The sequence below is a fragment of the Anabas testudineus genome, chromosome 22, assembly GCF_900324465.2.
Source record: "Anabas testudineus chromosome 22, fAnaTes1.2, whole genome shotgun sequence".
Taxonomy (NCBI): Eukaryota; Metazoa; Chordata; class Actinopteri; order Anabantiformes; family Anabantidae; genus Anabas; species Anabas testudineus.
This window is the reverse complement of record NC_046630.1, coordinates 19,426,583-19,439,675: the sequence shown is the minus strand read 5'-3', so window position 1 is coordinate 19,439,675 and position 13,093 is coordinate 19,426,583. Positions and strand designations below refer to the sequence as shown.

The 13,093-nt window shown below is 41.8% G+C and overlaps 1 protein-coding gene across 1 annotated transcript; it reads left to right on the top strand.

The window, feature by feature from the left end:
* The first annotated feature begins 1,543 nt into the window (after positions 1-1,543).
* cdk9 (cyclin-dependent kinase 9 (CDC2-related kinase)) lies at positions 1,544-7,333 on the top strand. Its single transcript, XM_026339581.1, has 8 exons — positions 1,544-1,656; positions 1,794-1,907; positions 4,155-4,236; positions 4,494-4,584; positions 4,769-4,935; positions 5,725-5,896; positions 6,120-6,268; positions 6,352-7,333. Exons 1-8 carry the CDS (start codon positions 1,616-1,618, stop codon positions 6,715-6,717), a joined length of 1,182 nt encoding a protein of 393 aa, XP_026195366.1. The 5' UTR covers positions 1,544-1,615; the 3' UTR covers positions 6,718-7,333.
* Positions 7,334-13,093: the final 5,760 nt, after the last annotated feature.

Genomic DNA, 13,093 nt, shown 5'->3' with positions numbered 1-13,093 from the left:
CATAGTCAACCTTTCTAAACAAAGAACGTAGGAAACAGCACAGTTGATTTACAGTTATATCTGATTGTACTGGCCATCATTAGCATCAGTTCACCAAAAAGTCACCCAACAAAGCAGAAAATACATTATAGCCATATAACCACATAGAAACAGAACATTAACACTGTCGAACATGGGTAACGTGACTGCTGCTTTAGATTTCTATGATGCCTCTGGTTTGGTCCATAATCATGGGCTGTAGTCTTGACATTGAACTGCTAGCTGTGGGACTCCACGTCCATATTATTTACCCAGAGAGTTTTTACACACCGTATCAATAGTCGTTTACATTCCTCCATCCGCTAACCCGCTGATAGATGTGGTTTTGTACAGACAGTCACCATCAATCTGCAGATCAGACACCCTTTTTTTTTTAATCTCTGGAGACTTTAATCATGCCCCAATACCTCCAGCATTTACCCAGTTTGTGAGCTGTCCCACCCGGTGGGAAAGGACCTGATGTATGCTTATGTTAAAGATACTTACAGCTCCAGTGCCCTACTCCCTCTGGGAAAGTCAGATCCCAACCTGATACATCTCATCTCACAGTACGCACCTTTGGTTCTGAGGCAGCCTGCCACCATTAAAACTGTAGAAGTGGACATTGTTGCTCTGGAGGGATGCTTTGAAGATACAGATTGGAAGCCTCTCTGTGAGCTTCATGGTGAGGACATTCACAGACTGACAAACAGCATCACTGATCACAGCCTGCTTATCTTAAGTCTTTTGAGATGCTGGTCCTCAGGCCTTCAGACCTCTGGTCAAACGCTCACTTGACCCTCTCCAGTTTGCTTACCAACCCCATCTCAAACTCAACATTGGTAAAACACAAAAGCTGGTGATAAACTTCCTCTATCTATACAGGGGGAGAGGGTCTGCGTACAACTGAGTACAAATACCTGGGAGTGTACACTGACAATAAACTGGACTGGACAAAGAACTCAAGAGCACTGTACAAAAAGGGTCAGTGTCCGATGCACTTCAACATGAAGGTTGCAGACACTAACAGACTAAACAAACTGATCAGGAGGGCTGGCTCTGTTCTGGAGGTGAAGCTGGACTCTATACATGTTGTAGCTGAGAGGAGGATGCTGTCCTAACTCCTCTCAATCCTGCACAATCCCTCCCACCACTATTATGTTTATTATTATCATTATTTATGCCATAGATTTGTTGTCATTCCACCCTAGACTAATATTACTCACCTGTTTCCATCCATCTTTACATACTTTGTGTACATATACATTTTTTTGTATTGGTGTTATTTTGTATTAGTACTGGTGTAAATATTTTAGTTCCTTTTATTTCTGTCAACTTTTCTGAGCAACTGTAACAAGTAAAAACTATTCTCCCCTGGGATCAATAACGTTTTTTGAATCTTGAATGATCAATTTTGTTTATTGGAAGACGTGGGATTCGACATATGTCAACCGAACAGAAGAGGGCACTAATGCTACAAACATCAGATGCTAATGTACCGAAAAACCTGAAGAAGAAGAAGAAGAAGAAGAACAAGCATAAGCAGCAGGACGAGGACTTAATACCGCCAGTGAAATCCACAGAAGAAGAAATAGGGATGCAGCGAGACAAAACAAGCAACGCTGGTGGGGCTGAAAAGTAAGATTATAGCCATTTACACTTTTTATTAGAAAGCATTTGTATTTTCAGGATTGTAATTACATTAACACATTAAGTACCTTATTCTGTTTTTGGCATAAATGTCTCAAATACCAAATGATTTGTGTTTTCTACAGGCCTGACCGGGAGGCTGCCATAATGTCGAAATACTACGATGGAGTTGAATTTCCTTTTTGTGACGACTTCTCCAAATATGAAAAAATGGCCAAAATAGGCCAGGGGACCTTTGGGTGAGTTGAATACAAACATTTTATCGTTTAAGTAAGTTATACTGTATGTTTGAATGTGTCTTGTGTGGCTAACAATAGTTAGCGGTGCTAATAGGTAACGTCATTGGGCCATGTACGTGTTAGCTAGCTAGCTAGCCAGCCAACTACCAAACTACCAAAAAGAAGGACAGCAAAGGGAGTGAAACAATTTTTAAAGACACATTTGGCAGCAAAAACCTCAAGCAAGTGCGTCCTATAGGTGTGGCTCTGAACTGTATGATAGCCTGATAAACTTATGAATTACATTCCTCCTACATGATGGCTAGCTGCTAAGGTCCTGACAGTAAAGCAGTCAAAAATCACAATGCTCCCTGTTTACATGTCGGTATGTGGTTCCACATAGTGTTGTGTGTTCTTTCCAGACACATATGTCCACAAGCCATTTTCCCAGGAGTGTTGTGGAGTTTTAAGATGGTCTTTGGCAAACGTTAGGCATGTTACAATGTTTTATTTGGAGGGCAATGTCTTCCTGTGGTGCCCGTGGATACTCCTGAACAGAGAACCAGCGTCAATAACCCCTTCAAGTCTTTATCTGTTACTTCTGCCTAAGATGACATCTGTTGCGATTTGGCGCCATACAAATAAAATTGAATTGATTTGTATCTTGGCTGGGCACCCACCCCAATGGAAAGCAGCCACAGTACCAAATCATCCCCATTTATAGACAGTGTATCTAACTGTGGAGTGATGGATATCTAAACTCTTGCAAACAATCCGTCTTGAGATGGGTCTTCTGAGATCTGACATCAGCTCACATAACACAGTTTTGTTTTTTGTTTTTTTACTTAAGTCAGCTCTAAACCACTTTTCCATTCTCATTTCATTGTTTGGGCTCCAGGTTTGTTAACACCTGACTCCAGTTGGTGTGTAGAAGGGTTTCTTTACTTTTCCCCACCATCCTATTTTATGTAATGCACATGTTCAGTAGAGAAGTGACTGTTTTATCTGCTTAGAAATATTGTATTTATTGGTATTTGTGACTTTGGTGAAGATCAGATGATATTTCATTAACAATATATGCAGAAAATCAGAACATTACAGATGGTTCACTCACTTTTTCATGCAACTGTATGGTGGTCCCACTAAGTACATATGTCAACTTGTGACAGAACAATATAGATTGCTCTTCCAAAAACAAAGTCGCACACTCTAAATATTTTGTTGAACCACCTTTAGCTTTGATTATGGCACTTATTGGCTGTGGCATCGTTTTGATAAGCTTCTGCAATGTCACAACATTTATTCTTGTCCAGAGTAGCATAAATTTTTCACCAAGATCTTGTATTGATGATGGGAGAGTCAGAGCACTGCACAAAATCTTCTCCAGCACATCCCAAAGATTCTCAATGGGATTAAGTTCTGGACTCTGTGGTGGACAATCCATGTTTGAAAACAATGTGTCTCCCATGTCTGAAAGGAGCTTACCTTTGCAGGGGTTTTACATTTCAAGTAGTGAGGAATTTTCATTTCTTTGACTTGAGTAGTTCCTATCATTATATAGATTACCACACAGAGCTACAGTGGCAAGAAAAAGTATGTGAAACTTTTGGAATTTCATGGTTTTCTGCAATAATTTGTCATAAAATGAGATCTGATCTGAATCTGAGTATTACACAAATATAATGTGCCTAAAATAATAAGACAAAATAATTCTGATCTTTCATGTGTTTATTCAGAACAACCATAAAAACCTCCATAGTGATAGTAGTAAAGTATGTAAACCCTTGAATTAATTACAGCGGTCTTTTTAGTAAGCAGCAGCTTTATTCATAGTGTCCTGCCATAGACATCCTGCTTGTTCAATTTTTTACCTGCTGTAGAGTCATGTTAGCCAGTTCCAATGATGCCTTCAAATCTTTTACTGTCACTCTGGGTTGTTTCTTTACCTCATTCATTCATTCATTCATTCATTCATGTTCGTTGTGCTCTTGGGGTCATTTTGACTGGACGCCCACTTCTTGGTAGAGTAGCCACAGTCCCAAAGTGTCTCCATTTGTAGATTGTTTGTCTAACTGTAGACTGGTGAGTTTCTAAAGTCTGTGAGGTTTTTATGGCTGTTTTCAGTAAATACATGAAAGATCAGATTAGATGAAGATCAGGTCACATTTTATGACAAATGAATGCGGAAAACCAGGAATTTTCACATTGACATACTCTTTCTTTCCACTGTATTTGCTGTATTATAATTCTGACTTCTGTTTTTCACAGAGAGGTGTTCAAAGCAAAGCACAGACAGACTGGGAAGAAGGTCGCACTAAAGAAAGTTTTGATGGAAAATGAGAAAGAAGGGGTAAGAGAGCTTTTAGAGTCTCGTATGTTAAAGTGATGTAGGTTTGACCATATAACAGAAAAGACAAATTAACAGAAAACTGTTTTAACTTGGGCCTTTTTTTTATTTATTTTTTTTTATTTTAAATGTTAGTTTGTTCTATTACTCCAGAAGTGAATTTGCACGCTATATGTAAATTACTGGCAGTATGCAGAATTTGACTGCATCAGAATTTCTACAATTCGTCATTGAAATTTCCACTTGCTGCTTTGTTTCAGTTCCCTATTACAGCTCTGAGAGAAATCAAGATTCTGCAGCTGCTCAAACATGAGAATGTTGTTAATCTGATTGAAATCTGCAGAACAAAAGGTTGGTTTTACACCCAGTGTATACATTTGCTCTAAGTGTACGTTTCTTTCTTTTTTTTTTATTTGTTTGTTTCACAGAGTATTGAAATGTCTGACTCCAATTGATCATTAGAACATTAGTTTGTCGGTGGATGTGTTCCTCTTTTATAAATAACTTTAATTTTATCTTTTCATTGTCTTCAAAGCTACTCAGTTCAACAGATACAAAAGCAGCATCTATTTGGTTTTTGACTTCTGTGAACATGACCTGGCTGGACTGCTGAGTAATGCCAATGTAAAGTTCACCTTGGCCGAGATCAAGAAGGTCATGCAGATGCTGCTTAATGGACTGTACTACATTCACAGAAACAAGGTGAGGTGTGGTCAGAAATGGCTGTTAACTGCTTCTTTTGTTCTTAAACTTGAGATACCGTCCTTTTTGCATATTTGTCCCACTTTAAATCCATATTATCAATCATATCATATTAACATTACACAAAGATATTTAAGTAAATACAATGATTTAATTAATTATTATACATCACTATCTCTGCCCTACCCTCTGCTGATTACCTGGATCAGGTGTGTTTAGTCAATCAGAAGCAGGAAGTGCAGAGGTAGTTGGAAAACAAGCAGGGCTGTGGCTCTTAAGGACTAAGGTTGGCCACACCTGACTTAATAGAATCTGTCTGACAAAGTGAAGCTGAAAAAGCAACAAATTATCCTGCGATCTCAAGAAATTCAAGAACAGTAGCGAAACGTATCAATTGACATGCATCAGTGTGGAAAGGGTGATGGTCTGGGGCTGCTTTTTTAGCTTCAGGATGTAGATGACTTGCCATAATTGATGGAACCAGAAATACTACGCTCTCAGAAAAACCTGAAGGTGAAGGTTTGCACATCAGTTTGACCTCAAGCTCAGGCAAACTGGGGTTTCACAGCCCTGCAAGTCCACATTTGAATGGCTAAAAAAAAAACAAAAAAAAAAAAAACAAAATCAAGGTTTTGGAGTGGAGTAGAGCTATTGCAAACTATTACAGTTGTTGCCACCAAGGATGGCACAACTAGTTATTAGGTTCAGGGGGCAATTATACTTCTTTGTTCACGTCACTGTTACAATGTTTCCTGGTCTTACTCGTGACCCGGCCTTCTCTTGGATCAGATCCTTCACAGAGACATGAAGGCAGCCAATGTGCTCATCACCAGAGACGGTGTCCTGAAGCTGGCTGACTTTGGTTTGGCTCGAGCCTTCAGCCTGGCTAAAAACAGCCAGGGGAACCGCTACACCAACCGCGTGGTCACTCTGTGGTACAGACCTCCAGAGCTGCTGCTAGGTAGGAGACCACACTGATATTATATTATGACGTATTTGAGCAGACTCTGTAGATCGGTGGGATGTGCAAATGCTCCCCATGTGCACAAGGTTAAAGAAGACAGTGATCCACTTGTTAAGACATTATTATGTTGGACCACTAGGGGTCAAACTGACTAAAACACCTTAAAGTCCAGAAAAAATCCTTATCGTTTATCTATTTATTTGTTTACTTTTTTTTATAGGTGAACGAGACTATGGCCCTCCCATTGACCTGTGGGGAGCAGGCTGCATCATGGCTGAGATGTGGACCAGAAGTCCAATCATGCAGGGCAACACAGAGCAGCACCAGCTCACGCTAATCAGCCAGCTCTGTGGATCCATCACACCTGAGGTAAGGAGGAGCGTGGCTGCACGCTTCTTTGTCAAGCATCGTCTTTGTCAACAGGATCCTGAACCATTTTCTTTTTGTACCAGGTGTGGCCAGCTGTGGATAAGAAATATGAGCTGTACCAGAAGATGGAGCTGCCTAAAGGCCAGAAGAGGAAAGTGAAGGACCGCCTTAAAGCCTACGTCAAAGATCCCTACGCTCTGGACCTGATAGACAAGCTCCTGGTCCTCAACCCGTCACAGCGCACAGACAGCGACGACGCACTCAACCACGACTTCTTCTGGTCCGACCCCATGCCATCGGATCTGAAGAACATGCTGTCCACACACAACACCTCCATGTTTGAATACTTGGCCCCACCTAGACGGAGAGGCCACATGCCCCAGCAGCAGCCCAATCAGAACAGAAACCCAGCCACCACCAGTCAGACGGAGTTCGATCGAGTGTTTTAGGGGCTGATAAACACACGGATAGTTTGTATGGATGGACTAATTGTTTCTTAACAAAGAGACTTTTCCAGCTTAATAAGCCACACATTCCTTTGTTGAGATTTGTTGAACGTTAGCTGCAGGTCTTTACAGTGTTTTCTGTATGATCGCTGTTCTGTGTGAGCTTATGGCAGAAGATGCCGGTTGTTTGGGTCTAGGACTAGGAAGAAGACTGTTGTTCAGACTTTGTCTCTTTTTACAAGACAAGTTATTGCATTGAGACATGATTTATTTAAATGTTTTCTTCAGGTGACAATGAAGAAACTGATCAAGTTTCAAGATGGTCTGGTTTGAGTTTGTTCACTGATTAAACAAGGCCCTGTCATTGTTGTCATTTTGATGGCTACATGTGCCAGTGAGTCTGCCATGTTGGGCTTTGTATGAAAAACACAGCTGTTTACACATTTCTTGTTTTAATGTGCTGATTTACATGAGAGAGTTTGAGACTTTTATTTAATCCTTCTAATCCCAGACTGAAATGGTGAATCTGTATTTTTATTCACAAAAAGACTTGACGGCAACTTGTGGTTCCGTCTGGTCAGTGCACAAACAAATAAAGGTTTTAGAGAGTTTGAAAAGATGTAGACGTCCTCCTTCACTCTGTCTCTCTAATCTGTCTTCTCTGGGTGAAAACCACACAGTCAACTTCTTTTCTACAGGTCTCAGGATTCACTTTATCACATCCGTACGTTATGTGGAGATGTCTAGTATTTTGTGCAGTGGTAGATTTAGAAACATTTTGAAAGCTTTTAAGCAGGTAGATAAAATGAAGAAAACAAATTAAGTTGCATCTCAAATATGGAAAGTAAGCAAGTTGTGTAAGTTTGTTTCTATTTCACTGTCAAAGTGTTTATTTATATATATATATATTTTTTTTTAAATTATTATTTCAGATGAGAATGTACTCTTCTCACCACTGCTGTTATTTGACCTGGAGAGTCCGAGGCGTAACTCATGAGGAAGTGCAAAATAAACATGAGCCAGACAAAATTTGACGGTTAACTCTGAATTAAGCGCATGTAAACAGGTCAAAGCAGCAGAAGGAATTAGGTCGTCTATGGTCTATGTTGAAATATCTTTAACTAAATGTGTAAACCGTAAGCATCTGCCTCCAGCAGGTGGCAGCAGCTCACTGCTGTGTAATTTCACAGAAGCTACATTTACACTTGTCATCACTGTAACTGTAGCAATACTGAAACAAAGAGGACCTTCTCTGCATGCATCCTTCCTGTTTGTCCCCATAGAAACAGTGTAGCTGTCTGAATGATCTGTTAAGACCAATTCATGGTGCCATCTTGAACCTACTCAGGACCCAGCTGCATTTACCTGAAATCTTGTTTCACTTGTTGTTTTGAGTGTGGCACAGAGGACAGCCGTGGCCAGAGGTGCATTTTTCTTGTGACCTCCTTGGACGAGGATAAGCCGATTAGATTTTGAAGGTTAAAGGTCAGGTTTACTGTGACCTCATTTCTAGTTTGGTTTTCTAAGACAGACCCTGTAAAGATGAGGGTTACATGGTTAAACATCTTGTGAAGTTTCCCACCTCCATTAAATGAATGAATGAAGTGAGTCTACTCTTCAATCTTCACCAGCTTTACTTGACTCACTAACTTACAGTCGTGGAAAAATTTGAAAGAACTTGAAACTGAAAAAAAGTCATGATAAATAAAAATGAACTCGTGAAATCGTGATTGTGAGTTTTTCTTTTTTTAACAGAAAAGTACAGTTGCACATCTGTTTATGTCTAATGTGATGTTTTCTTCTGAGGCTGTTAAAAGTCAAACAATTCCTCAGCTCAGTCAGTTTTAAAAACATTTCCAGATAATGTCAGCAGATGAACGCACACAATGCTATTCTGTGTACTACATGTAAATATAAATGAATATACAAAGGATGGGATGAATGTATAAAACCTTTTTAATGACATAAATCTCCTCAGTGTGTGGTGTCAAACAGATGATGGATGACTCTTTTAGTTCTAGAGCTCATCCTCTGTCACTTCCACTGAACACAATGCTGTGTGTGTGTGTGTGTGTGTGCGTGTGTGTGTGGTGGGTAGGGGTGTGGTGGATAGGTGGGTGGGGTAAGACGACTACTAATATCAATTAAAAAGTGCTTCGGTTGCCAGATGGGCCTCCGACTGCACCTGTCTGCATGCCAATGGACTTCCAGCTCTTTGCCACAGGAACAGCAGTTGATCATCTGTATGGAGAGGCCGGGCTGCAACATGACACCGCTCACTGTGCCAGGTTTGGGCCACACTGGCTTATTGTGGGGCTCTTTGTGACTGAAGTGACCAAACTCAGCTTCGGGCTTGGTTTGGGGCTAGTGCCATGTCAGACTGGGACAAAGGTCATTCCCAATGTGCAGGACTCTTCCTCCTCAGAGCTATAAACACATCACCTGTGAGGATCTGCTACAAACCTTCACAACGGCTGCAAGGGACAGACTCAGCAGTGATGAAGTAAAATAGTTCTGTGCTGAAGTACAATTATAGTACATTTTCTGCTACTGCATATTTCTAGTTCATATTTCTTTCTTTCTTTCTTTCTTTCTTTTTTTTTGGTCTGCTTGTTTCTGAGGTAACCGTGTTGCTGGCAGTGCCACCATTAATTTGCTAGTAATGATACCATGGGAGATACTATAATAAGATCAGTGACATCAGCTACAGCCTGGGTTCATTTACTGGATCTACAAAACAAATACCTTAACTTTTGATATTCTAGGTAAAGGGGTTTTGTTACATTGTGGTATTGGTGGATTTACTGGTTTTCTTTACACTCGGAGTCAGATGTGTGTGTGTGTGTGTGTGTGTATGTGTGTGTGTGTGTGTGCACTTTCCTTATTTTGATCCTACATGTGTCAGCTACCCCTCCACACCAGAAGTAAGGGATGCCGTCAAGCTGAAGAAGGAGTCTTATCAGGCCTGGATGACTTATGAGGCTCCTGAGGCAGCTGATGCGTAGCTCAAAAACTCCGACCTGGGAAGGGTGCAGCTTTTGTCCTGGTCCTGGAACACTGGACCAGCTCTATATCCTCACTAGGGTGCTCCAGGGTTTATGTGAGCTCCAGGGTCATGACTGAATATATGAGGTCCTAGATATAAGAGGGTGAAATGAGTTCCCTCCACAGGGTGGCTGGGTGCACCCTCAGAGATAGAGTGAGGAGCTTGAAGTAGAGTCGCTGCTCCTCCACATCGAGAGAAGCCAGCTGAGGTGGCTTGGGCATCTGTTTCTGTTCCTCCCAGGGGGGGGGGGGAGGCCCAAGCCTTCATAAATGGAAGAAGATGGATGGATGGACATGTCAGCTACAGAACCCTGGTACCGCCTGCCTGTGTTTGGATCCTCCCTTTTCCTTGCACACATGTGGGTGATAGCGTTATACTGAAGACAGACAGTGCTGCCAGGATTTCATAACTTTCCATACTACTTACTATGTGATGTAGCTACACGTGTGGAGGTGACAGTAGATACAGTCAACAAATAAATAATGACACACAAGAGTGACTTAGAAATGAATTTTGAAGACATGAATTTTCTTTTTAGATCTTCTCTCATGGATTTCTCACTGAGCCATCTTTGGATCTAGTGGAACATCGTAACGAGGCATAAAACTACTACTAACTCATTTTTCAGACATGATTTCACTTCTTTTTTGCTACACACTGTGGTCTCATCTTTCCATCTACCATTTATCATTGTTCGCGTACGTCTGTTGATTTCTGCTCTCATTGCAAAGCTGTTTGCTGTGTCTGTTGTGTGTCCAGGTAGCATTGTTCTCGAGGCACGGAGCCCACGTCAATCAAACGCGACACAAGCAGGATCATCTCTCTCCACCACTTTCTCCCTTCTTTTTCATTTCTCATCCTTCACCCGCTCCACCATCATTTCATTTTTTAGCCAGCGGCAGCTGTGTGTGGCTGATGGCATGCGGCGTGCAGGGCAGCACACATGAAAGGGGGCTCTGCCACTCATTTGAAGCCACCATATGTGCACCTGCATGAGCTCTGTGCCAGTGGCGGACGGCCTCTGCCAGAAGACATTAGGGAAGCGGCAGGGTGTCATTAAGGCTGCGGGATGATTGATTAACCGTAAATCGTGAGCACGAGACCTAGCAGCCCCAGCTTCTACCCTCCCTCCTCACGCCGCACACACACACATGTAGACACACAGACTCTTGCAACTACACATGTCAAATCACAAAGAGAGCAGTGGGCTGAGATGGAGAGACGCGGAGATGGCGACAGAGGGAGCACCCTGCAGATGCGTGGGTGTAATTGCATTAGCTGCCCAGTAGGGAGAGGATGAGCTTGGGTTGCTCTGAAATGAACACAGTCAGGGGGCCACATCAAGCCATTAGTGGCACTGCTTCACTCCTGAGGCGGATTTCATATGCAGCTTTTCACAGTGCCATGAGAGATAATGCTGATCCTATATCACTGAATGTCTTTCATTGGAGGACTTCACAATTGAGATGTTTTCACACTAAAGCTGCACCAGAAGTCAGGAAAATCCCGAATATTAAGACTGATACAGATACGATGTTCTCTGGATTCAAGCTGAGTTTCCATTTACTCCTGAAGCCATGTTAGTATATTTCTCATGGTTTCTCATGCAGCGCTGCTTGAGGGCTCAAAGGTCACAAACATGCAGCAGTGGCCTCCATTCTTTACTCACTGGCTTCACCCTGGAGTCTCTGGATCTCTTCACAGTATAAAGAACTGTAGATGGTGAGGGAGCTTACTGTCTTATTTTATGTTCTTATTACTACAACCCAGCTTTGCCCCTTTTTATATCCCACTTTACTAATATTATAGAACGTCACTCGCAGGCGTACGACACTTTTTAAAGTCCTGTGTCACAGTTCATTCTGTGGAAGCACAGTAAAAAAAACTGAATGGGGAGCTCTTGATCTTATCTTTAGTTTTGATGCCACTGAGGACGAGGGAGGCCAGGAAACTGAAGATAACGAGGAAGTGTTAGTGACACAAGTGGAAGACAACGCAGAAAACAAGCCAGACAGGGAACAGGGCCCTGATCAGGCTGTTGTTAGATTCACGTTGTAGGTGTTAATATACACGCATGTATTACTGATTTCTAATCACATTTAATGTGGCAGTGAACACAACAGTAAGGTGAAACCTGATCTTATCAAGAGACAAACTGTTTTCAAATGATTCCAGACAAAATCTAAAAGACTTCTCGAGAAATCCAGACTCGCTGACCAAAACTGTTTTTTTAGAAAACTTGTGGAAAATGTCTCAGCAGTGTGTGTGTTAGTAGTAGTGTGTGTAGAGTTACCAGCCTCTTAGCAGTAGGACCGCTCTCACTAATGTGTTGTTTGGTATTAACATGCACAAGGCACTTAAACTCCCACTGACTTGGATGAAAACACATTTGGAATGGTGCTCATCAATCAAAGGGAACACACACACACACACACACACACACACGAACTGTCAAAACCCTCGGGGGGCACTGTGTGTTTGTCTACACTGCTCAAACGAATTAGTATGATAAAGGAGAAAGTGTCTTTCTCCACTACAACAACTGAAATAATGAATTTAATCCCATCTATCATGTCTGAGAGCAGAGGACAGGTGTGAGTCCAGACCCCCGTGGACTCTACGCTAGATGATTACATCAACCGTTCATTCCCTCTCTTACCCACCCTACATATCCACCGTACCCTGCTCTAACTGGAAGTCTCCCAGAAGACCTGTGACTCTTCAGGATGACTTCCCACATCCAACATAAACACATTGGAAGTATATACCTCCACCTTAATTCGTTTAAAGCCCTCGCAGACGGGGTTGTTCTAAACTTTTTCAACATATGCAATTTATAAGTTCCCTAAGTTCAGAGGTCTTTTTCTTCGGCCACAGTCCTTCTACGTTGAAGCTTTTTCCCTCCTTTGTTGAAAAGTGCCTCGCTCTCAGATAATCCTTGTCATCTCTACTTTTTATAGAATTCCCCAAGCCAAGGGCCCCCAGAGGGCCGGCCTGACTCAATATCAAAAAGATCAATTTGACTGTGCCTTTGAAATGCTTGGCTGTAATGTCAGTCCTGGGATCGTTCAGAAAGGAGAGAGAAATGTCATGGCTGATTTCTATCAGCAAAGTCAGTAGAGAGTGCCCTCTTGGTGGCCAGCTGGACCCACCAACAGGACTACTGCCCTTTTATTGGCCTTTTATTAGGTTTTTAGAGCGTTTAGGCCAGATTTGGAGATGCATTAACATTCAACATACACACACTTCCCCCTTGGTGAGAAGACCTCAAAACAAAACTATTGTTTCTGTGACAATATTCACTTGTTGGAAAGGTGAACTTCTTATCTTAGT

What these genes read in the sequence shown, in the direction of transcription:
- cdk9 (XM_026339581.1), top strand. Translation starts at nt 1,616, where the DNA reads ATGCAGCGAGACAAAACAAGCAACGCTGGTGGGGCTGAAAA. An exon ending in ATAGGCCAGGGGACCTTTGG is followed by an intron (nt 1,908 to 4,154) that starts GTGAGTTGAATA and finishes TGTTTTTCACAG; the next exon opens with AGAGGTGTTCAAAGCAAAGC. An exon ending in GTGGATCCATCACACCTGAG is followed by an intron (nt 6,269 to 6,351) that starts GTAAGGAGGAGC and finishes TTTTTGTACCAG; the next exon opens with GTGTGGCCAGCTGTGGATAA.